Here is a 25322-nt window from a genome sequence, read left to right on the forward strand (position 1 = left end):
ATGGTTTTTTAAACAAAATAGCAGATAAGTAAAACTGAGAATTAGAAGCTCGAAAAACTCTGAAATGACATATGACATCAGCAGCAGACCAAAATCCAGCTCTTAATCCTATCCTTTAATAAGAATACCATAGAGAAACTCTGTGGTTTTTAATGCTCATTGCTTCCTGAGCACTTCTGCCATCAGCACATTGCTCCTGTGGTGCCAATATCTCTCTGTGGCCCAGAGGAAAGTTAGCACTTGTGCATGGCCCACTAAGGTCACAGCCCCACATGTGCTCAGCATCTCAAAGCTGCTGGTTGTTTCAGTGGGTGGCAGTGGGGGAGAAGGGAAAGGAGCACATACATGAGGATGTACTCTCCATTATGTGTTCAGCAAGTCATTTCCAGGTGTAAAAATATCTTAGTGCTGCCAAATAGCTCTATATCTTCAGTGACCTTCTTCCCACTCCCAACTCACTCCACCGATTCCCTTCAAACTGATCAAAATGAATATATGCCATTTCCTGGGAGGAATCTTTGCACGCGCTTCATCTCTTAAACATGCTAAAAATCCCAGCTGACAGCTGTATTAGTACAAACGATGAAAAGCACGGGGAAGAGGTGAATTTCAAGGCAGATAGAACAAAGTCAGTTGTACTTCAAGAGAGATCAGCTCTGAGCCAGTGCTGTCTGGTCCCGTTTATCCACTGATTGAGAGCATCAGTCGAAGAAACAGGAATCCCAACCTTACCGACAGCAGTTTTTACAAAGCTAAGGCAAATTTCACTGAATAGTGGAAATCACGTTAGCTGCTATTTGTTAATAAATTTGCCCAGAACAATCCGCATGAATGGTGTGCCCCAGAAATTCCCTGTGACAACAGGTAGTGGCTGCCGGAGATTTTGCTGCTGCTCAGCTGCCGACACAGGCCAGCAGAGGTTTCCAGCAGCATGCAAGGGGAAGCAGTGAGAACTAGTAAAAGCCATTGTCTATTCATCTGCAACCACAGATACATGGGAAAATTTCTTTCCCTACACATGCATGCATGTTAAGAGAGACAGCAAAAAAGAGCAAGCATTGAAAAAACCATTATTCTTCCAACAAAGTGCATATTGTCATTGTGATTTCCAGTCACTATCAGTGCCCACTCCCTCCCTTTTAAGTACTGGTTTAAGCGTGAACCTGCAGCTAATTTTGAGGTTGGAGTTCATTTGTTTTCACATCAATCCAATTAATTTCCACTGGAAAACGCATCTCAGGCATTCAATCAAAATAGGCCTAAAATAATTTTGAAAAGCTCATCTGTCTCCAATCTATATAATGTTTTAAAAATTGGATGCATGCCCTGCAATAACATTGCACTTCGGAAAGCTTAAAGCTCTCAGCTTGAGGGTATCAGTTACATTGAAACTGTAGTAAATTAAAACATCCAGTTTCTGGTTTGCATTGATTTATAAATATCGACAAAACTACTATTGCAGTCATTACCACTTTGGGTGCTCAGAGTTGAATTTTCAACAGTTCAGGGTTATTTTCATTCTTATTGTGGCTACAGTAGCCTTTCAAGTTAGAGATCAAATTCCAGATAACATGTAAATCTCAAATCTTAGTTTTAAAAATATGCATACAATCCAGCCAATGCTTATAATAAAAAGCAGCAAGTCTAAGTGGTCAGTAATGTCAAACACCAAAGCACACTTTTTTTAGACTCTCTAGCTTAAAGCAGAAATGTTACTTACTATTATGAAATATTCTAAATAGTAACGAGTGGAAGTGGGATAAAATATGAAAAGACAAGTATCTCTAGGGGTTGGTTTTTTACCAGGATTTTGATGTTCTCTTTTGAACCGTTCTTTGAAATGAAACAATCAGAAGTATATTCAAAATTTTTCTCCTAAAAAGCTTTCCACATTAGTCTACCTGGTGATCTTCAAAATATCCTCATTCATGACCAAATTATTGCTGTGGAAATATAAAGCTGAAAAATAAAGAGACCTCATGAGCTGTAACACAGTTAACACAATAATTTGAGAAAACAATAAGAAAAGCATGAACACATCAACAGCAATAGAGCCAATTCTCAATGGTGTACAGCACACAGCTTTGCCAAAGACAATGGATTTAAACCAACTGGGAATCTCACTCACATGCACACATGCACACACACTCCATAAACAGACAGCATATTACATGCATTACATCTGGTTGTAAAAGAAGCTTTGACAGTGATCTATGTCTTATGCTTCAAAAGAAAACAAAAATCCCCATCTTACACCTTGATATCTATGGACTACTACCAAGTAAATTCTCCTGACCTCTGGTGGTGATTAGCTTATGAAGTGAAGCAGAGGGATCACCATAATATTCACAGAATTTATCCTGAAAGCACTGTCCAAATTCTACCCTCACTGCTCTTCTTGCTACTGTCACTGAACCCAATATGCTGATCTGCAAACCAGCTTTCCACTGTTCTTTGTGATCATCCTATTTGCCTTGTGCAGCATGTACAGTTGAGCTGAGAAAGACAAGGAGAGATGGCAGATGTTCTTTTGGGCATGATGCTCTTGCCATTAAAGTTCACAGGAATGCTGCTAATACAGTCATTTAGAACAGAACTAGATCCATAAAAATGTATGATCCCTAAGAAGATACTTTCCTAAATTATACCCAGAATACTGACTTATGTGTGTTAATGATATGCTACATCATACTAAGGAAAAAAAGCTTATTTTTCATCTTTTCCTTCCAATTTGTACTGATGTTTCGGATTTAGTGTTTCACAGCTGAGGGGTATTTTGTTTGTTTGTTTGTTGTTTGTGGGTTTTTTTAATTTTATCTTTATTTTGAAAGATATGTGTCTTAAAGAGTAAACATTCTCCTAAACTAGAATTTTGTGTTGAAGATTAAAATAACATCCTCTGCACCAGTTCAGAGTAAAAAGCTTAATGGTCAGTAGGCAGCCATGTAAAAAAGCTCAGGTCATCTTGTCAACCTCAAAGAGTCTGCACTATGAACTAACCCACTGCTAATTATTTATTTAATGTCTTTAACGTGAACCCTAATTGTTGACGCATACTCCATGAATAGTTATGGCTTGCACTGTTTCTTTTTTCCTCCACTTTTTCTCCTTCGAGAACTGCTACTGAAACAGTGCTTTAACTAGAAAGCTGCCATGCCAGGGAAAGTAAAAGAGCAGCTTTATGATCAGCAGAGACAAAAATTGAATCAGATGAATTTTGAAACTCTGAGGGTACTGGATAACTTCAAGATTTTGCACCTTGCAGTTTTCAATATTACAATTCAGCAAGGAGGAAACAATCTTTGTACAAAAGAATTTAAAAGACCTGGCTGACCAGGCTAGAAGGGCCTCTCTTGCTGCATTTGCAGAGCTGAAGTAATGCCACTCACCTAGACAGGGCCCAGGTCTCCTGTAGACACGCAGGTCTGAAAACAGCCCTCCCAGGAACATAAGTACCATTTCAACTCCCACTGACTGCCTGATGCTGCAAAACCCAACTCTAAAGTACTGCTTTTCATTGAAGTGCCACTATAGCCATCAGAATCAACTGCAGCATTTGAATTAAGAGTTTCCAGATTTAAACTGTGGGAACGAGCAGGCTGGAGTTGTCAGTGGAAGGCCTCTGACAATGCAATTTGTTTCTCCTGCTGGCCTGACAGTCAGTGCATGCTGACATTCAAGAAACATTAGCTGGTTTTGTGGTGGGGGTTTTTTGTGTTGTTTTTTTTTTTGTTTGGTTGGTTTGGGGTTTTTTTGGTTTTGTTTTTTTAACTGCTTGGAGCTGTTGGGAGGGCAGAGGAAAAAGACTGTCAGCTTAGGGAGGGGAAGAGGCAGAAGGTGAAGAATGGAAAGGAGAAGACGTGTCCTTTTCTAGATGTCTCCTATAAAATATCACACACGTGCCCTGAGACACATGACAGGTGAACATGTTAAAAAACGTTAACTTTACCTAAACAGTAAAGTGGCAGCTCCACTCAGTTTACAATAACATCAGATCTGTTTGATTTGGCCACATGGAGCCAGACATTTGACTGATCTGGTTAAAATATCTCAACAATCACATAAATAGACCCAGTCAAAGCCTGTTGCATCACCTGCATTTATTTTTTACTGTTAATATTTAGCAATGGAAGAAAGATAGAGATCTGTGCTCTATACACTTGCCATCTCCAACAGTATGATCTCAGCTCAGAGAGCAGCAGGAATTTGCACAGCAGTGAGTATGGCCGATTTCCAGGGGTCGGAAGCCATGGCTTACTCACTCCGCTCCGCATTTTCTGTTGTCGTTCTATTTCACTTTTTTTAAGAGGAAAGGCAAATTAATGTAAAGAATAGTGGCAAAGTCAGATTGCAGGTCAGCATATTTTTGTTTTATTTTCCCCTGGTCTCTCTATTTTGTGAAGCACGGATTTAGCCCTTGTATTAGCCTACCAAACAACAAGTCCTTAAAATGGCTAGTACATAAAATTTGATGAGAAACTGAGTATTTAGGAATACTGGTTCATATGTGTACCTTTAGACCAACATGGAAATCTGCCTTTATCTCTTTCTCTATAGCAACAAACCATCTGAATCAACAAATTATGCCTTGTATAAATCAGACCTGGTCTGTGTAGGATATGTAACACAGGTCATCTATGACTTGAGAGAAGAAAATGCAACAGTATATATGCAAGACACTTCATATTTGGCAGACATATACAACCAGCTGTTTATTCTTCAGCTTGTGACTATACATCTACTGGGACATCCCCCACCCCCATAAACCTTGCTTAGCTCCTGGTCTTATTTCCACTGTAGATTTAACCCTAAGCTATGGATAAATGTAGTGCTTGGGCTTTAAAGTTAAGTGTCATTTAGTATCATTTTGACATCTCCATACATTATAATGAGCTTCTTTTTCACAAGGGACTTGGGATCTGATTTTAATTTGTGGTAGGGTTATGATCACAATAAATGTCCATATTCATGAGAAGTCTTTAATGCAAATGGAATAGAAAATGTCTGCTTTCTCATAGTTTCAAAGCCATATATGTAAAACACAGTACAGATCTGTTCCACATGCAAAACCATTATCAATCCACCATTGTGCCCTGGCTCCTGCCCTGGCAGGCACTCCCAGGCTGAATAGTCTCAGCAAGTATTATAGCTTGCATAATAAAAGAACAGGTTATGAAATCATTAGCACCTCAGCTGAGGCTGCCACAGGGATGCCCCTCTGTGTTCATTGTGAAACGTTTCTTTGGCAGCTGCATCCAAGAAGCATATTTGGATGTTGTTGCTTCAGTCTTGCCACACAGAGTGGGAAGTAAATCAGTATTTTCATGTTCTGAACTTTAATGTGGGGGGTGGAAGTCTCTCTGATCCACCTCTAGGCTAATTCTCCCCATTTACACATGCCTAATTCTATGCTTGGAGACTCTAGGAAGACCAGATGTCTATAATCATACTCCCAGGACTATGTAGCCAAGGACCTGGGTCATGCCTAGGGAAGCTGGAAGACACTCCAGTTTTGTCAAATACCACATGTTCCAGCTCCCCTTATCCTGCAGGCAGCCACTGCTAATGGTACTTCAGAGCAGCACAAATGCAGCTGAGGGCTGCCCTCCCCTTGGCTGGAGTCCTGTCTTGGGATACAATGCACATCCCCTTGGCATTTCCTTCTCGGCAAATGCAAGCTCAGGTGAAACTGTGTCAGTTCAAGCAGCTGAAGCTAAACCCATTAATCCCTTCATAGGAAAATCTATGTACCCAACAGAAAGAAACAAAATCCACTGCTGGTCACTGAGCAAAGCATCTAGTGCCCTTTTTATGTTCCTTATTCCAACCTTGAGATTCTTCCTGCAAGGTTCACAAATATTTGTGAACCGTGCCCTTGCATATGTGCAAAGTAGAACAACCACAATCTGGCTCGGGGACAACTGGTGACTCTAAATATCAGAATATTATAATCTAAGGAAAGGGAAAGTTGTGCAACTTGAAGGAAACCACCATATGGGGAGGGGAACTTGTTGGAAGCAGTGAAATTTTACTGACTGGAGTTACCCCAGGGTCTGGTCCAGTGGTATTTGCCAAACTGAATTCAGTCAGTTTTACCAACTGTATGAGAGAGAGCACGCAAAGGAAGGACCTATGTCAGGTTCCTGAGCAGTAAGTCAAGCCTGGGTTGCTGTCTTTCTGAATCGATGCACCAGGTCATGATTTAAGTAAGTGAGGTGCTGGGGCTTTTTAAAGCAGCATAAGTGAATAGCTAAGCTTGATGTGATATAAAAAGCACCACAACAGAAAGGAGAACTTAATGTAGTAATGAAAATCACTTACCCTTAATCATCCCTGAGACAGTGTTTTTAAAACACTACTTGATTTATTCAGCTAGCAAACATGCCTCCTTTGACTTTTCTAATAACAGGCTATCTTAGTCATGCTTGTTGGGATTTGAGTTTTGGGTTTTTTAATTAGCATCCCAAATACATTATTTAAATGTCTTTGATGCATTTTCTTTAAAATTATTTGCTAGGCAATAAATCATATTTATTTGCAAAGGAGACCCCTCTCCAAAAAAAAAAAAAAATCCCAAACAGCCTAAAACATTACCAGGAAGGTTTGGAAAAATAAGAGTTTTGGTCACAGATGTATAACAGTGTTGCACATTTTAGAGTACCTTATTGCTTAAAGACTTACTGAAGTCCAAATTCATTGCTGCTGACAAGCATGGCACTTAGTGTACAAGATTGTATGAAAGGTTGTTTGCTACATGATTTATGACAGTGCCCTTACTGTAAACTACCTGTGCTCTGCTGAGCAGCTCCATGCTTCCTCTTCAATGGAAAGGCCTCAGTTTTTGGAAAAGCTGGACAATTTCTGAAATGAGTACACTCTTGTGACACTGAGGCTAGCCAGACCACAAACTATTTTATTATGTTGTGCAAAAACCTCTGTGCAAAAAACCCCTCTTTAATTAAGATAGAGCAACCAGCACTGTGGTTGTAATTACCTTGGACTGCTTTACCCATGGGCATAATGAAATAAAATTGGGCCCTCTATATTTTGTTTTTAAACTAAGTAAACCCAAATTAATTTATTCAACTCAAACCAGACAGGTTTCTCCTTAAAATAAAGGCCTGTATGGTTGGAGGGGCTGGTGCAGGAGGCAGAGTGACATGCAATGATGACTGTGAACTGCAAACTGCTGGCAAAACATTTGGCTTGCCGTTGGTCCATGGCCAGTATTTTCTTTTGTTAATGAATCCCACATCTTTTCTAAGTTAAGCATTTTTTCTTCTCCCCCTTCATTTTATTTGAAACATATTTTAAATATTTTTGTTTTTATGACGTAGTGGAACACGATACAGCCCCCTCCTAACCCTGAATGTGGGAAAATCAATTAAAATTTTGACATTAGGGGCTATGATATAAACATATGGTCTAACTGCTCAGACTTTTTTTTTAAGCAACAGGATCAGTGCAAAGAGAAATAACCAAATGAGAACTCCATGTTACGGGATAAAGAGTACAGCAACTGAAAGTATATCACAGCCAAAACCTTGCTATACACCAAAAACAAAAACCCCTGAAACTTGGCAGATTTTGATAGATTTCCTCTTAGATTTAGGATTACATATGTTTCATTTGTATTCTTTTCTGAGGAAAAAGGCCATTTAAAAAAAAGTCATCCTGAGTAATGTGTTCAATATTTAGTACATTTTGTCTCACCCAAAGGACCTTCATTTTTGACTTAGAGAATGCAAACTTAAAATGGAATTTTATGGGCTTCTTCATTAACTTTCGACTCTTACCTGAAGAGGAAAAAATAATTGAGAAATATCCCATGCGAACAAAAACATGGTTTTGAAATGCAATGATCATTTTGGGCATCCAATCACACCTACCCTACTGACCACCAGTCCCCAGGACTATGTGACAGTGAAAACGGTTCCAGCTCCCTTTGCTATTTCAAATCATGAAAATCCCAGACGCACAAAATGATAAGCCGCTGAAACTCCAGGGAATGCAGGCACCAAAGAGAAGATTTAACTCTACAGGTCACTGTGCACAAGGTTTCTGCAAAAAGCAGCTCTTTCCCAGAGGTCTTGAAAAATTGGAAATGGTGTTAAAAGTAGAGAGTTATTTTTAACCTGTCACTGGTGAAAAACACGTTTTCTCAATCATCCGCTATGGACATCTAGTCTCCAATCCTGAAAGCATCTAGCTACATGAATTTACAGGGCCTACTTTAATATTCTTCAGTTTTACAAATCTTGCAAGATTTCTTCAGCCACAGTAACTTGCAGCTAGTTCTAGTGAGGGCAGAGATGATGAAAGTACAGCACAATGCATTGCTGGCCCTGAAACCCACCCTGGGCAACGACAAACACTGGAAAAATTAAGTTGCAAAAGCTTTTCTGCACCAATCCCCCTACTTTTCATAGCAGGAGCAATACCATGCCTGTGTTAGAAATGACAAAAAGCTTTTTCTAGATGCTCCAGATATCAACTTAAACCCTGAAGTTATATGAGGATAGAGATTTCAATTATCTATAGTGTATGTGCAAATTAAATATACTCTGTGGTGGTTAATTCACTTGCCCTGTAACTGGTGTGATTTATGCAGAAAATTGCAGCCAAGCTCGAAAGATAGAGCAGCACTTTCAGGTTGACCAAAATCATTAAATTCACTAATAAGGTATATTTAATAAATCTTAGAAGTGGAGAAGAATAGAATATTTGGAAAAGTAGAATTTTTTAGCATGTCTAAATGTTCAAGTTTGAAATGCTGTATTTTTCTGGAAAGTTACCTAGTTCATTCAAAAAAGCTAATTTTCTTGAAAACCTGAGAATGTCTTTGCTCTTTATTTGCACAGAATAATTAAGAAATTAAATCATACTGACTTAACCTACATTACTATTTTTAATTTCAGTCCCTAAGTCAATAAGTTTGTTATTCACATAAAACTAGTAACTGTTACAGCTCACCTGCCTCAAGCACACCAATGACACAAAAGAAATCTTAAATCTGTCAGTTTTTCTTCATTTCCTGTTCTATTAAAAACAACCAGTATTACAACTCATTCCTTTCTTTTATGTCTTCTTTCCTAGATTTTTTCTAACTGATTCTAACAGCTAGTTAGAGACCTGGACATCAGTATCAACATATTAATGAAAAACAGAACTAACACTGGTATTTCAAAGCTATCTTAAAGACTGATTAGATTCAGTAATAAATTAACTGGGTAGGAATGCTGTTTTCAAGAGAAACTACAATATTCTACAGGAAAGCATGAGACTTTTTGTTTTGTTTTCCAATGGGATTAGCTCTTCCAGCCAGGAAGTTTTTACCACACATCCATATTCCGTGATTTGCTCTGCATCTGACAGCAGTGCAAAATCATCTTTGACATTTACCGAAGCATCAGATGCAGCACTTTAAAAGGACAGACCTTATCTTGATTGCAAGAAAAGAGTATGCAAGCAAGGTGAATGCATGACAGTGAGGAATGTACCAGGGGCGTAGAGAGCAAGGCCGTACACCCTGGGACTGCACTTTTGGAAACTTCAGAAATAGGAACAACATCGTTCTCTGAGCCGTTTAGCTCAAGATGAATATAAGACTGAGTCAGCATCACTACACAGGCTTTTGTTGGTGAAAACTCATATACGGGCACTGCTCCTCAGTCTTTATGTTATAATCTGTAATAAATTATTTATTCTGCAATAATAAAATAACTGAGCATGCATGATTTTACGTGCGATAGTAGCGACAGCATATTGGATAGTCATTAGTTAATGGACAAATATGAATGCAGGATAAGGTATACAGGGAGTTCACTGCAAAAAGGCATTAATGTTCCATTACTTTTATAGTGGGGACAGTTTTTGCTAGCTAAGTTCCTGTAAAACATACCTTTGAGTTTACAGGGATATTAGCAAATGGATTTATCACATGGTTATGGACAAAGCTTGTCTCCAACTTTTGTAAAACATGCTGAAAATTACCATGAAGGCTCAGAAGTTTTGTTTGTTATGATTTAATTCCCTTATTTTTTAAAAAATAGAAAGGGGTGTGAGGGGGCGGTACTTTAAATGGCTGATTGGTTTGGAAGTAGCTCAGAGAGAGATTTTCTCCTAGCGTTTTAGAATTCTGTTATTCTTGACTATAAACAAACACTACAGATGATTAGTTCGGGAGGGAACAAGACCTGTTCAGCTGTTTATAAACTGAAAAGATATTTGGCTTCATTTTGACTTACATTTCAGCCAAAAATGGCTGGTTTCCATGATTCCTGTTTTATCTTTGCATGTTTATAAGGCATCTACTAAAACTTAGGTGACCAACACTTACAGCATGGTGGGAAACCTAGGAAGTTAAGCACCTTGAAGCATAATTCATGTTCTCCCCAGAAGGAGGAATTCAGAGTCCAAAGTTACAGCTGTTACATGAGGTGCATACACTCTTTATTTCTCAAAACAAGGTGGACACAAGCAGGCACAGGTTATGCTTCAGATGACATTATGTTCTTATCTCACCATTTGCTTTTCTTATTGTTTTTTCCTCATCAAAATTCTTCCTGCTTCCAACCCCTGTACAGACAGCCAGTGCTGCAATCAATGCCCAGTGCAAGTACAAAGCATAGTTGCAGTCAGAAGTCACCTCAGAAGATCACCTTGTTTAACCTCCTGCTCCAACCAGGACTAAATGCAGTATCAGGGAGGGTGCTGGGAGTCTTGTTTAGGCAAAGTGTGGAAATCTACAGCAGCAGGGACTGACTCCAGCCAGTTGCTATGCCCTGCCATGGTCCTCCTGCGGTAGCCTTTCTTTTTTTAGGTCTCATGGAAATTTCTCTCATTGAAACTTGCAACTGTTGCCCTCCATCTTCATACTACAAAGCAGGGCAGACTCTGCATCCTCTGTAACTGCCCTGTAAGTAGCTAAAGACTGCAATTAGATCCAGTTAGCTGTCTCTGCCCAGGCTAAATAAACCAAGTTCTCCTGCTCTCTGCTTCTCAGGATACTCTCTCCCTTCAGCCTAGGGAAGATGTCCCTAATGGCATCTGTCCTCTGCACAACCAACCCATCTTCCTCTGCTGCAGTGTCATAAGTCATTGCAGGCTCAGTGCAGAACAGTGTGCAGTTTTGGGGTGCTTGTTTGCTTGGAGATATTCAACAGTCCAAATAGATTTCACCCGAAACTGCCCAAGATTTTGGTTGGGTGCAGAAATTTTGTATTCTCATAACACAGATCTTTCTAAGTCCTCTGGGGATTGTTTGGGCAATCCCAAATATCTGACCCTGAGCCAACCAGTTACTTATTATATCTAATGTTTGTCCTATTTGATAATTACTCTGCACAAGAGACACATGCCAATGCAGATGTGGTGCCGAAATTCAGCGATCGGTGCTACACGGGGAAGCAACAGACTCATACCCTTCCTATATCCAGCTCCATCAGATCTGTGCTCCTTTAAGTCCTCTTGCTGGATCATTGCATCTTTAAAATAAGTCCCCCAAGATAAAGAACTATACACTGGGGGGGAGGGGAGGACAGGAAAGGAGGTGTTAAAGTTGCAGCTGGCTCTGCTATCAGTCAAGAACTTGCCCCAGATGAGACCAGGTGAGACCAAATTTTAAAACTCTGGAATGTAACATATGCAGTTGCCAGAGTATTGTTGCCTGTTTTATCATTTGCTACTCTTCACACTTTGTGGGCATTTTCCCAGAGAAACAAACCAGAAGTAACAGAACAACTTAGAAGAGACACTGGACATCAAACAGAAAATAAAATGTACAAAGGTTAATCATCTTTCAGCGTACAGCAAGTGAGAAACTTATTCTTTTTCAAGACCTTTCCTGAATAACAGAAAAAGTATTTCTCAGCAAAAACAATTACCGATTTGAAAGAGAAGCATTTTCTCTTAAAACAATTCCTAATTTCCCTTGAAAAAATTGTTATCAAAACCCCAAATTTTAACAATTATTCAGCCTTGTTGGAAACTTTCCAATCAGCCACATTTCACATTTCTAAGTAGACCTTTATAAATCCATGCTTTTCCAACTAACTTTTTTTCCCTATAGTATTTATTTATTTTTGCGTTTTTTTATAAATGTTGCTGGTAAGGTTTTATACTTTTCCTGAAGTATGTACTGCAGTTCTTTTATAGAGCACTACAAAGTCTTTTCAAAATAGTTTAAAACTAAATGAAAAAAAAAACCCTGGCTAAATTCATTACTAAAGGGGAATCTGCTATATATTGTTTGTTCATTCAACATATTAGAATATCTACTGAATTGCAATAGCTGCATCAGGTTTTGCTCTGAATGGAAAAAGTTTCATACTGCACAAGATCAGCAAGTAAAAAGCCAAACTAAACATTTAGAGATGCACAGCAATGTCCCCCTTCAGCTGTTATTTGAATTTTTGCCCCAAATTCACTTTTCTCATTCTGAAGGAAAAACTTGAAATGTGAAGTAGAGCTGAGGGGTGCTAATAGAGTGTTAATTTCAAAAAGAAAGAAATTGTCGTTCACATTTATATACTGATATCACCGCCTTAAGTCATCAACTTGAAATCTTATTCATGTGATAAATTCTTTCTAATATGATTGTTTAGGAATAAGAGAAGTTAATTTTGCTTGCAGTCTCAAATATGGCAACAGACACCCCCCCCATATGCAGATACAGATCCACACATACAGAGATTTCTGTAATAATCTGCACTTTGTGCAACACATTCTTCTTTCACATGAATGGCCACAGAAGATACTTATCAACACTGGATTTCAATAGCAAGGAATCTGGTGGTTCAGGCAATCTGTAAAATGAACCTTAATTTTTCAGCCAATCTTATTCCTACATGAATTTGCAAAAGAAATTCACTTATCCTAAGTATACCAGAAAACTAAAAAGTATTCAGGGCAATAAGAATTCCTGCAGTCCTCTGATGGTACAAGAGAAATACAGCTCCCATCCTTAGCTGCAGTGAAAGAAAAGTTCATTTTGACCTGGAAACCAAATGATAACAAAGAACACAATACTGGAACTTTTCTGACTTTTCATGGCCTTAAACTGAGGTCAAGGGAGAATTTGGTCCAGTACATTTTTTCTATTCTAGTTTGTAAGACTCTGTTTGGGAAAAACTAGCTCATGTTAAATCTGACATAAGATTATTGGTGCTGATGGGCTTTTCCAGTGTGGTAAAACATTCTACTGATATTATTTTTGACAGAGCTTATGACAACTAGTTGACATTTTTAAAAAATGTAATGAACTTTTATTATTACAATTATTGTTTTGTTGCTGCTAATGGGCACAGATTTATTGATCTGCAGAAAATAGTGCCCAACTGAAGCACATTGTCCGTATTTTTTACGGTCATGGAGCAGCACAAGAGTTGTAGATATCTGCAGTAAAACTCTCCATCTAGTTATTTACATGAATGCCTCTTGTATTCATACTAATAAAGAGCTTTAATATGTTTGACTAATGGTTGCAATTTGCAAAATATCCTGCAGTGCTCTTGAATGAAAGATATTATGTTAAAATAAAGAGTACCACAGAAATACAGCTTGTGCTGATCTGAGAGACTATAATTCTCACTCCCAGCTAGTAGTTTTTACCAAGACAATAGCTAGTTTTATTATAATGTGCAGAAATCTTTCAGTAAATTAAAACTTATATGTTTTCAATAGAGTTATTCATTTTAACACTGGAAGCTGATGCTACAAGGAAACATCAGGACATAAAATAAAGAATGGAAGTGAGGATGGAATAAACAGTGTTCTGTTAAGTAAATGATACTTTCCTGGCTCTGTCAGGATTCAAAAGACCTAAAAAGCAAAATGTGTGTCACGAGAACTGAAAAATAATTCATGCTATTTGACAATCAAGGCTTTAAAAATGTGTTTGGAGGAAGTGGAGAGGGAGGATAGCAAGCACTACAACACAGAAATTCCATGCCACATTTAAAAACAAACACAAGCACCCACGTAGGGAGGAAATCACACATTAATAGAGATCCAAGGTTCATCAGTCTCTGGGATCACTGTGGCTGAACAAGGAGTTTTTCAAGAGGGCACATTCCAAAGCTAGAGATGTTGAAAAATATGTGGGTGCTCAAAGGATTGAAAAGAGCATAGTTCCACGGATTTTATCCAGAGCCCATCAAGGCAGCACTCCCATTCACTGCAACAAGCTTTGGGTCATCCTTAACATCCAAAAGTAGTCCTCACTCATGAAAATTGGCTGGTCACATTGGAAAATGTTTGGGCAAGGTACCCCACCCATAAACAGTGTGTTCGGGGAGAGTATGGTAGTAAACAACGAATAACTTGTCTCTTTGCCAAGATTAGGGGTTGTGTGTCTTACTTGTTCACCCTCTGAGAGAATAAAAAGAGAACTACAGTAAGGTAATATCTCTGAAGCAATCTAAGAAGGAATGCCACACAAATGAGAAATAAGAGGATAAGGGTTCCTTCAATTTTGATGTTGAAAGAGGAAGAAATGACTAAGTGATGGGGTACAGAAAGCCACTAGCAGATGGATGCAGTGTTTCCAACTGCTCGTTGCTCTGATATCTTGTAAGTAGGAAGAAGAAGAGAAAGGAAATACAAACCTGAGTGTGGAAAGAGGGTTCCACTATGGGAATTGTGACATCATCTAGGTGGAAGACAAAGATACGGAAGTCCATTTGCAGGAGAAAGAGAGCATAAACACAGTTAAGTGGATATTAATGAACACTAAACAAGAATGGTAAGCCTGCTCTGAACTTACAAATCATATCCGCATTAATACCAAATGAGTTCATTAAGATTAACATTATTATGATGATTATCAAAGGGATTAAAAGAGATTATGGCAAATAAGAGAGTCAGATAGGAATGAGATGTAATTACCTTCCTATCTGGTTTATCTGTAGCTGCAGAGAAAGACCCAGCATTCACTTTACACTGGAGTAACCTAACTCATATTTTGATCTGAAGTGCAATTTTCAGCAAAGCTGATCTCAACAGTTTGGGCTGAACGTGGCCCAGGCATGTGCAGGACGAACAAAAGAGGGTGGAAGGTGAGAGTAGAGAGAGATGGGGAAGGGTGCAGGAGGCCTGCTTTTGCCCCAGCACCCTCACCCAAGTGTAGCAAACAACTTGGTCTTCACTGCCTCATGTGTCCAAAATGTGACATGAGGCCAGCCCTGCCACCACTTCTGTCCAACACCTGACCTTCTCTGACCCCAGCACTCATGACACCAGCCTGAAAACTTCACGGGGCTTCACAAATATCAACCAAGTCTTCCAGAAATGTTTAAGGGAAATAGTCTCACTGTAGAGCTAGGAAAACTGAGGAATACAGAGGCAGAGGGATCACATTCAGTGAAGTAAAAACAAGCTGTCTGATTTTTACCTCTTGTTTCATACCGCAAGTACAGAGCCAGTTCTTTTGTGCATGCAGAGACCAGCTAAGGAGCACCAAATTATGGCTTAAAATCACACAGCTTATAGAGCGGATATTGTGCCAATGCACACATTCAGTGATGCAGGCGGAAATCTTACTTAGGATCTTGGTGGGGAAAATTTACTGGGACTCGTCCAGTCAGGCTCTGCTCGGAGCAGATTGCCTTTCTTCACAGGCTGATCATGCACAGTCGGCACTCCAGTGCAAACATCACTCCCTAGCTCTGCTGTGTTTGGCCTCTGGTTTGTTTGACAGGTTATATGTGCTTCTGAATATGTCTTCTGATGCTCATTTTCATAGTGGTGTTAACATTTCTCTTGGCTGCTGTTTAAAAATTAGGTCCCTAAAGATATCATCCTTCAATAAGAAAATCCTCTTGCCAGAAGACCTGGCTCTAAGCATGTAGAACTTGACTGTCAGAGCTGCTGACCTCTACCATGAGCTTCAAGTCTACTGGCAGACCTGCACACTGACTCCCAGGTAAGCCGAGCAGCTAGCAGCAGAAGAATCCAAAATGGGTAGCTACTTTCTTTTTTTTTGTTGTCCGAGATGAATGTGCATTTCAAAAGCACCTGTCAAGCATAACTAGAGCTGTTTGGCTCTCATCTGGACAGTTGTACTTCCTGAATTATATGTTTCATTGCTTCAACAACCAACATACATACATACGTACATACATACATACATACATACACACACCTTTGTGTATGCATATGGAATTCACAACTGCAACTTTTTGAAAGAAGCCTGTTTTCTGTGTTTCCTGTGGTGCTGTGTTGAAATCCATGAAGCAGCGGCAGTAAATTGTAACTTAGAGTTGCAGTGCACTTCGGAAAGGCAAGAAGGATTTACATCTTTACACCCTCTACCTAACTTCACTGAGCGTGAATCAACAGGGTGCATAATCTGTGAAAGCTGTGAGTACAAGGCAGGGTCATCAGTCAGTCCACACTGACTAGAGCACCATGACATTTTCCCTTGCTGCCCTTCCAGACAGGTGAAATGTTAAAAGCAAGTACCAGACAAGTGATACTCTGAGCCCCCATGGAATGCAATCCAATACCCAAAGACTTTCAGGCCATACCAAAAAGCATAGTTTACAAGTGTTTTTATAAAAGAAATAACAAGGATGCATTTCTTTGCAGTGTGACAGTCTGTTATCCTCTGCCCAGAACCTTGCCAGTGTGGCTAGACACTATCCAATGGCAGCACTGATGGACTTTTCCTGCACAGTCTCCAGCCAGAAAAGGCAGGAAGGGAAAGAGTGAAGACAAGTCCACCCCAGCACCTGAAGTGGGCAGGAAAGCAGGGAAGAATCTACTATGCTTTATTCTGATGGTCCATGGAGCTGCACTTCCCAACATTTCTAGGAGAAAGTATGAGTCAGAAATCCTACGGGAACTCCTGCAGCAGCCCAGCTCCCTCCACAACCCACACATCCTCAACAGAGCACTGCGCAATCCAATCCATATGGTGTATCTGCACCGCAACGTGGGCCAGAGTGGGGTGCGGCCTTACGTTAGGCTCTCATATGATAAAAGTTTGGCACGTGAGCAATTATTTGTGCTTTAGCAGTTGACTGAGGAGCTTGGAAATCAGGGCACTTAGGGAAAAGCTGTGAATAAAGTGGAGGGACATAACAGCTCAACGTAAGACGGCTTTGCAGGGGGCTACTGGAGTGAAGGGAAGGCAGGAGTTGGCTGGTGCTCTTGTCTTGTTCAGAAAGAGATGCAGAGGTTCTGCCACCACCACAGAACAGTGCTGTTTATTATTTTGCTCAGTCAGTCCCCAGTACGGGTTATTAAAAAAAAATAAAATTCACCAAACCCTTAAGAGCATGTTTAGGGCTATCTTTAGTTAGCCAAGCAAATCTGTGGTCTGCTGCTGATCCAGTGGACACTAATACAGTGCTTCCATCTGAGACAGAAATTCCCTTTCAAAGGGGTACTTCCAAGAGCCATATCTTAAGAGCAGGCAGCTCTTGACACAGAAATCTGATGCAGGGCTCCTCTGAGCAGAATGAGTATCCTCAGGACACCAACACACACCTGATATCTCTCATTCATCCCACATCTAAACACAAGCAATGCCCAAGCAGGGGCTTAGTCAGTGTTAAACTCTGTGGCCCATCCCAAGGGTAATGTACTCACAGTGAACTCAGGAAAGAGGTACCTTTTCTCTCATCCTGCCAGACCTAGAGACTGTTATGTGGAAAAAAGATGGAAAGGTCTGTAGGGAGATAGACAGACTTACAGACAGTGCTCTGTCCTGCAAAGGAAACCCATGCTGGTAGGTCCCCCAATTCCCAGGTCGTTCTAGAGAGCAGAACCATGACAGGAAGGGATCTGCTGTGCAAAGTCAGGACCTCCGCGGTCTCAGCAACGGCAGGACAGCCACCCACCAAACCAGCCACAAGCACAGGGTTAACCAAAGGAAGCCGAAGCTCATTAGGATGAGCTCTGCTAAGTGCCTCCCTTAAATGCTTTATTTTCTACAGCAGATTTCCAACAGTAGGAGCTTTTACTCGCTCTGCTAGGCAGAGGCTGAACTGCTTTCTTCATACAGTTTCAAATTCGCCAGCCACGCTCGAAGAACCACCCCTTTTTGCCTTTCTCTTTTCTTTTTGCTCTCTCCAGGCTTTTTGTGAAAGAAACATCCAGTTTCAAGCCATTTAAAAAATATCAAAAAAACCCTGGTGGAAAATAATTTGCAGCTGTGATAATACCATTTTTTTTTAAATACCATAATATAGTTTTACTTTTAATAATAAAAGATAAAAAAAGGGGAGTCTGTGAATAATTAGAGAGTGCAGTCTGAAGCCAGTTACAGTCACTGCAATTGATAATAAACTTAAAGCCCCTTGACAGCAGGTAAATGCTTTGCAACCCTGACCCCCTTCCTCTCACATTACTTAACAACCCTGCAGTTCCAGCATTACATCACCATCCAAGCGATTGGTTCCTGCATTTTAACTCTCTCCCTGTCTCCTCCGATTAGGAGCAACACAGTGATGGGGGGAGGCGGTAGGGAACCAAACCACAACAAACTACCAAAACTTCTCTCAAGTTTGCTGTACTCCTTGTTTGGGTTTGGTTTGGTCAACAAAAACAGCTTCTGCTCCTAAGAGCTGAGGTAACACGCATCAGAAAACAAACTCTGTAGAAGTGGAAAAGAGTGGGAAAGGGGGACTTGGGAGGGGAGGAGGAGAGGAGGAGGAAGGCAAGGAGGGGGGGAAACTATATAGAAATCAGAAAGGAAAAGAAAATTAAAAACAAACCTCATGGACATCACTGAGCCTGAATTCCCTGCTGAGGTGCAGAACATGAGAGCCCTGGAATGAGTGTATGTAGAACTTGAGCCAAAGCTTAACTAGCCCGAGTGAGTCATATCCTTCCCATTTGATTCCCGTCCAAGCGATGATGTAATGCCCTGGCCCTCTCCCTCGCTCCCGCTCGCTGCACTACCTCCCTCCTCCCCTTTTCTCCTTTTTAGCTCAGTGCTGGTGAAGTCACCATTTAAATCTGGCAGCGCTGAAGCAAAAACTTCAATGTAACCAAAACAGCCCCAGGCCAAGTTCCAGACGTACTGAGACTCGGTGGTGCAATTGCCATTGGAAACGGGTAAACAGAGAAAGAAACAGTGCTGCCTCTGAAGGGCCTGCGCAGCTGCCTATCGGAGCGCAGGAAAACCCAGGGACCAGGAACGGGGATGACATGATTGACTGGGGAGCATCAGAAGATACCGAGTCGCTCCCGAACACCCGCATGGTCTGTGCTTCAGGAAGGTCCGGCCATTGGAAAAGGAGGAGATGGAGCAGGAGATGAGGAGGGCAACGGAGAAGCTGTGAAGCGGACGCAGCGCGTGTGTGTGGGTCTGGGAAGAAGGAAGTGCTTTGCAGGTTGTGCCGTAGATTGGGATTTCTCTGCCTCAGCAGTGCGTGGCTGGAATTGAGCCCCATGTTTTTGAAGGAAAACGACAGGGCTGTTTCTTGCTTTGTATTCTTCTGTATGCCAACACACAGGTGCAAAGCACCTTCTTTCTCCACGACTTAAAAAGTATCAGAAAAGCCCCAAACTGTACAGCACTACAAGGTTATAACTAACTCACTGCTGTGCTGCTGCTATTGCCTTTCTGGTGTTTCTCTGCCAAGTCTGATATTAGTGATTTTTTTTTTAAGGATAGAGAATGTTTCTAAATGGAACTTACTATAACCTTTCACGTGTGCAAGCAAAAGCTATTGTGGTGCGAAGCGCTCTGTTGCATCGCAGTGTGGTTCTGAGTCCTCCTGATGTTAAATGCTAGTGACCATGGCTGAAAAAGCTCTCGTGTCCTCCCCCACAGAGGGCTTTTTTCCTGTTCATCACTCACAATTAATTGTAGTCAACACAGTACCAAGCAGCTGGTCCACAAAAGAATGCAAAGCCTAAATAGTAGCAGTAGTAATAATAATAAACAAAAATGTCTAAGTACACATAGCATCCCTGAGCAATTCCAAGACTAATAGTTTCAACATCAAACTGCAGATGTAAGTATTTTTGGCACCTATAACACCAGACAGGTGTTTAAAAATTAATCCTTTCTTTATAGATCAGGAACTATTTCACAAAGACACTTCACCCCGTGCCTCAGAGTGAAACTCAGTTTTCCAACACTTAGTGGATGCACTTATGCCACTAAAATTCAGAAAACAGTAGGAAAACAGCAAAGTCAATATGTTTTCTTCTTTATGATGATGTGAGTTTATGGAAAAGCAATTTCTATTGCCTAGCACCATTTTACCACACTGGGGTTTTTTGGGGTGGGTTCATTAATTGATCACAGCAGCAATGCAACAGAGACTATTGTAAAGTATCGAAGTCTCCTCTGAGCATACTCTTATGGTTATAAATTATCTTTATATTTCTATGGATTGACACCATTAGCTTCTGTCATGGTTTAGTCTTGTATTCAAGTAGTCATGAATTCAAGTGATATTTTATTTAAGTTATATTTATTTTTACAGACAGAATAAAAGGAGGAGTAAACCAAGAGTTTATCCTATTCAGTTAAAAAAACCCACAGTTCTCTGCAGCAGCCTGACCTGCTGGATGACATCCTCAATTGATATTGATGCTGCAGCCACTCAGAGTGACACCTTTATCAAGCAAGGCAGCTCTGAATTAGAGGTGATCAGCCATAATTATTACTGGCGCCACTGAAGCCTGTGGCTTGACAGCATCAGATGTGGTTGTTATAAAGTTTGGTCCATTGTGTCAATGGCCTGTATAACTCATTTATGTCTGAATTACCAGCTATTGATTTTTTGTCTTCTGTCATGTAATAAAATAAAAGTTAGATCATTCCTAAAGCCCTCTTTTAATTCCAGCCTTGCTGATAGTTTCATTTTAAGATCAGCCCACTTCTCCCTCTCCATTTAAAAAAATGAGACTTCTAGCCCTTTTTCTGTGCATGTCTAAGAAGTCATCCTCCCTCCTTCCTTCTTTTTATTTTGTCTTCTTACATTTACACTGCTGGATTACATTGCTTCTGCTCATCCAGTTATGCCACTGACATTGCTATAGATGTTGTCATGGGCCCAGGACAGATCCCGGGCTCAGAACAGGGGAATGTGGCTACAACTGAGGCACAACTTTAAATTCTCAGGCCCAGCTTTGGAAGGAAGGAAGCTGCCACCAAAAGGAAAAAGGATTGCCCTGAGGAACCCAAGTTATCATGGGACCGTTTATGTAAATACATCCATTCCTGCAGCCATTCCTGCAGTTTTCTCACTCTTCTGAAAACCCTAACTTCCACCACTGCAGGTATTCAGAGCAAAATGCAAACAAAGAGATGACACAGGAGCTGCAATGTAGTTCCTTGTCCTCCTGAGGCTTCAACCATTTGCCTGGCAACTGTGCTCTTTCCAAAAGAAAATTGTGTTCGCCAGAAGCAATAATAGATCCATTGCCCATCTGCAAGTGTCTTAACCAAAATAGCACAGGAGAGACTGCATGTGTATGGTAAATGACCCTTTTTATTATTATTATCTTCATAGATACAAACTCAGAAGAATTAAGCTGCTTTCAAAAGTGTTCATCTTACAGAAGATATTTCCAGGAGTAAGAGCATTTTCTGAAGTGAATAAGAAAGGTCAAAGCAGTCTGAACTGCTGATCATTTCCAAATTACATGCTTAGACTGAAGTCCTGTTTCAAGAAGGAAACTGCTTTAAAACAGAGCTCATGAACCAAAGGAGTTAAAAACTTATTTGTGCTTGCTGGTGGGAAAACAAAAAGTTCTTTCCAGGCAGGTATTTCCAAGGTCTATTGATTGATTTTTTTCTTCCCCCTAACAGGAAACACAGTTTTCCCATTTTCCTTCCTGTGACAGACCAGTTAATGATAAAGAATGTCCTGTGCTCAGAGGAAATTCCACTTGCATGCAAGAGCTCCCTCTTTATCTGTTTACTTGTCTGTCTTTTCATTCTCCCCCCACTCCAACCCCAGCCTTAAACTTCTGTGTTCAGCCACGCTCAAGAATAGAGCTGTTGTGATGAGAGTTATGGGATGTTTTAATTCTAATGGGAGCCTTCTTCAAACTAGGGCCCTGGCCAGCACAGTTATGGCTCCAGCTTAGCTGTCTAGTTCAGGAATTCTTGCAACACCCTCCCTGCAGAATGTTTCATCCTTAGGGAAAGGGTGGTGGGGCACACCACAGATGTTTGGTGTAACAGAAACTTGACAAAAATCACAGCGTCTGCTGAAAGTTTCCAGTCTCAACGATCAGAAAGCTCTGAATTTTGAGAGCCCAAACGTCAGAGTGCACTGGAATTATCTCAAATGCGTATTGTAACACCACAGTTGAGATTGTGGATGGACAAATCACCGGTGCTACAAGCATTTTAGATGAGTTTGTCATATACAGCCTTTGGGACTGACTCTTGCCTATTTCAATCAGTGGCCAAAGCATCAGCAAAGACCTGTGGATGAAAGCAGTACAGCCTGATTATTTTTTTCTCCACGACTTGGCTCTTAAAGAGGCTTGATTAAGAAACTATTCTGCAATAATGGTCCTGCACTCAGGAAAGTCTCATTTTCATTCTGACATTATTTTTCATTTCTAACCCAAGAGCCTTACAGTCCCTGTGGAATTAAAGAGGCCAGATAATTTCAGGATTAAATAAGCTTTAATGACTATCACATGTATGGAACCTTAAACCTAGTATTAAAAATTATTTTTTTTAAGTGGCATCTCTTCCTTTTTTAATTTAAAATAACCATCCAGGTGGTTTCCTAAGGATTTCTTTGCAAATTGCTTCCAGTGAACCTTTTCAGTTACAGACCACTGCAAACCCATGTGGTGGTATTCAGCATTCATTTCAACTTGGGTGTCCTGTGTTTTCGTAGTGGACAGAGGGACTGTCTGCACAAGTGCGTGCACAGGGAGACTGTCTGAGAAGGCTAGGTGTCACTAGCAAGGACATAAGAATGTAAAGGTCCAAAATTTCAGCTGACCTAAAGGAAGGCAGGGTTAAGAGTGGATTCTTCAAGTTGCTAATAAGATACTGGGGCATATGTTCCCAACTCACTTCAGTGCTTCGGCAAAAGACATTCTTTGTTAAAGGAGACCAGATCAAAGTGCTCAGCATTGAGTTATATCAGAGGTATAGCTGGTTTTCCTATGAGCTCTCCAAACTGTAATGAAATAAAGTATCTGGAAATATCCTTTATGAGAACTGCCCCAGATTTCTTGAACGTAAGACACTGGATTGGATGAAGTCTAAATGAATCCTGGAACAAAGATCTCCTGCTCTCACGTACGTGCTCAAACATGCTGCTACATTAGAAACACCCTACTGAAAATATTTAAGGAAGAAGAATTGCCAAAATTTGAGTCCAACATTTCTGGACACAGAAATGTGCAATGGGCATGATGGCCAATAGACTTCCCCCAAACATTTTGGCAATAAATCTTAACCCAAATCTTCAAGAATGATCTCAAGATAAGAAACACTGCCCCAATAACAGTTCTAAGCATGTTAAAGCCATTTGGGATCATGGTTTTTTGTGCTGGGGACACTCAACTACTAGGAAATAGAATTGCCTATTTACTATATACTCACCAAATAACTGTGGGCCAGTGGCAAGCAGATGACCTGGAAGTGAAGAGCTTTGAGTCCAATTATATGTCACTGAATCATCCAGTCAGCCTAGCCACCTATTTTATTACAGATGTAAGCCACAAATACTTAAGACAAATAATGTATCAATTTATGCAGAATAGTAAATAATCCTTTATAATTTGGTATAACCTTTAACCCTGAAAGATTCCAAAGCATCTTGCAGACCAGCCATAAAAAGTCACGTGGTGCAGTCATCCCTGACATGAGAGGTCACAACCAGCCAGCAAACAGCACAGAAGTGCAAAGGGGAGATGTTGACTAAGGACAGAAGTAAACAGCTGCAATTAGGTAAAAACCATCATGTAATCTTTAGCGTTCATGCATAATGAACAGGAGGTTCCCTTCCCCCACTGGGATTCTAATTACTCTAATGTATAATTAGAATGTGCTGGTTAAAATGTGAAGACACTGCTATTTTTAGAATTGCTTGAAGAAGCTTTGCCATCCGTCTACACTAAGTATTTTGACCCCAGATCTCAGATATCTTAATCTTTAGTGCAAAACCCTACAGGCTTTATCTTGGACACAGTGAAAACTTTATTACGTATAGCTGATCTCTAATCTTATAACAGCAAAAAGGATCTGGTTTTGATGCTCTTTCCTCATTGTGCTTCTAACAGACAGAAAAGTGAGCTAAAATTGCAAAATCTGGATTAAAATACAAATCTCATATGCTATAATTAAATAAATGCTGTGAAGTACAGTATGGTTAGCACTGAGTACAGCTCTAAAATAAATTTGAGCTCTAAATCAAATTTTATCCTTCCTCTAAACTGTCACATCCATGCATTTTTGTTAGCCCTTTATTTGTTAGTTCTTTATTTTTCAGCATGATAACAATAATTAATATTCTAATGAAACTTTTTTTTTTAAATAAGCAAATATCTGGAACTCAGTTCCAACTGGGAAATGAAGGTGCTGGGACTCAGATCACCATCATTACAGGACAGATTTACAGTGCTATCTGATAAACACATACACAAGATAGCTCGTTTTTAAAGATACACCCTCTTTCGTTAGTAAACCAGCTGATAGTACAATATTTCCTCTATGAAGATGAACAGCTATAACTGGCCATTAGGAAATGTTTTCTGGACTCTTGCTGGACAAACTGACTTAAATTTTGGAGTTCCATAAAATACAAGGAGCCAAGTAATTCTGTTGATCCTAGCTTATCCTCAGACACAGGGTTTACACCATTCAATCACTATCAAGATGATGAGAATTCATGATCTGAGTGGTACCATTTTTAACTTGGCTTTATCCAAAAATCTGAATTTAATTTACATCCAGCATCTTGACACCTAAACCCCAGTCCCTCTCAGTACAAATTAGAATTTTTTTATGTTTCTTAAAAACCAAAGAAGTCTGCAACACAGAGACTGAGATGCAGCCACAACTAAGGGCCAGTCTGCAATTCCCTATTAGCAGTGACTCCAACTGAAACATAATGTAGTGTAAAGTTTCCAATATAACAAGTCAGCCATAAGAATTAAAACTCTGTTATTGGTAACATAGAGCTATTACATGAGTAGATATATTAAACATTTTAAAAAGGGAATAACTATTGTATTTTTCTTTTTTTTTCTTTTGTAATATGAGTTAAACAGGAAATCCCCTTTCAGTTTCCTTTATAGTGACTTCTCCAGCCACAGATTCATTATCTGATAGATCTTTTCTGAAATCAACTGAGGTCCATCTGTACTCACTTATGTTTTTA

At 40.0% G+C, this 25322-nt stretch overlaps 1 protein-coding gene and 1 long non-coding RNA gene across 5 annotated transcripts in view; one reads left to right on the plus strand and one right to left on the minus strand.

The window, feature by feature from the left end:
• CREB5 (cAMP responsive element binding protein 5) overlaps positions 1-25322 on the minus strand; it is a 174602-nt gene that overhangs the window by 84380 nt on the left and 64900 nt on the right. Inside the window, exon 2 of one of the 4 annotated variants that reach the window (XM_017836117.1) lies at positions 23543-23575. The exons of 2 other annotated variants lie outside the window; for them this stretch is intronic. In XM_017836117.1, coding sequence (XP_017691606.1) covers positions 23543-23575 — 33 coding nt within the window. Of the gene's footprint in view, positions 1-18719; positions 18766-23542; positions 23576-25322 lie in introns of those variants that run through there. One more of the 4 variants, XM_017836119.1, reaches the window with a different exon arrangement.
• On the plus strand, positions 14663-16979 carry LOC108507824. Its single transcript, XR_001878273.1, has 3 exons — positions 14663-14743; positions 15782-15922; positions 16588-16979. It is a non-coding gene; the product is annotated as an uncharacterized LOC108507824 (long non-coding RNA).

The sequence above is a fragment of the Lepidothrix coronata genome, unplaced genomic scaffold, assembly GCF_001604755.1.
Source record: "Lepidothrix coronata isolate B3197 unplaced genomic scaffold, Lepidothrix_coronata-1.0 Scaffold270, whole genome shotgun sequence".
NCBI lineage: Eukaryota > Metazoa > Chordata > Aves > Passeriformes > Pipridae > Lepidothrix > Lepidothrix coronata.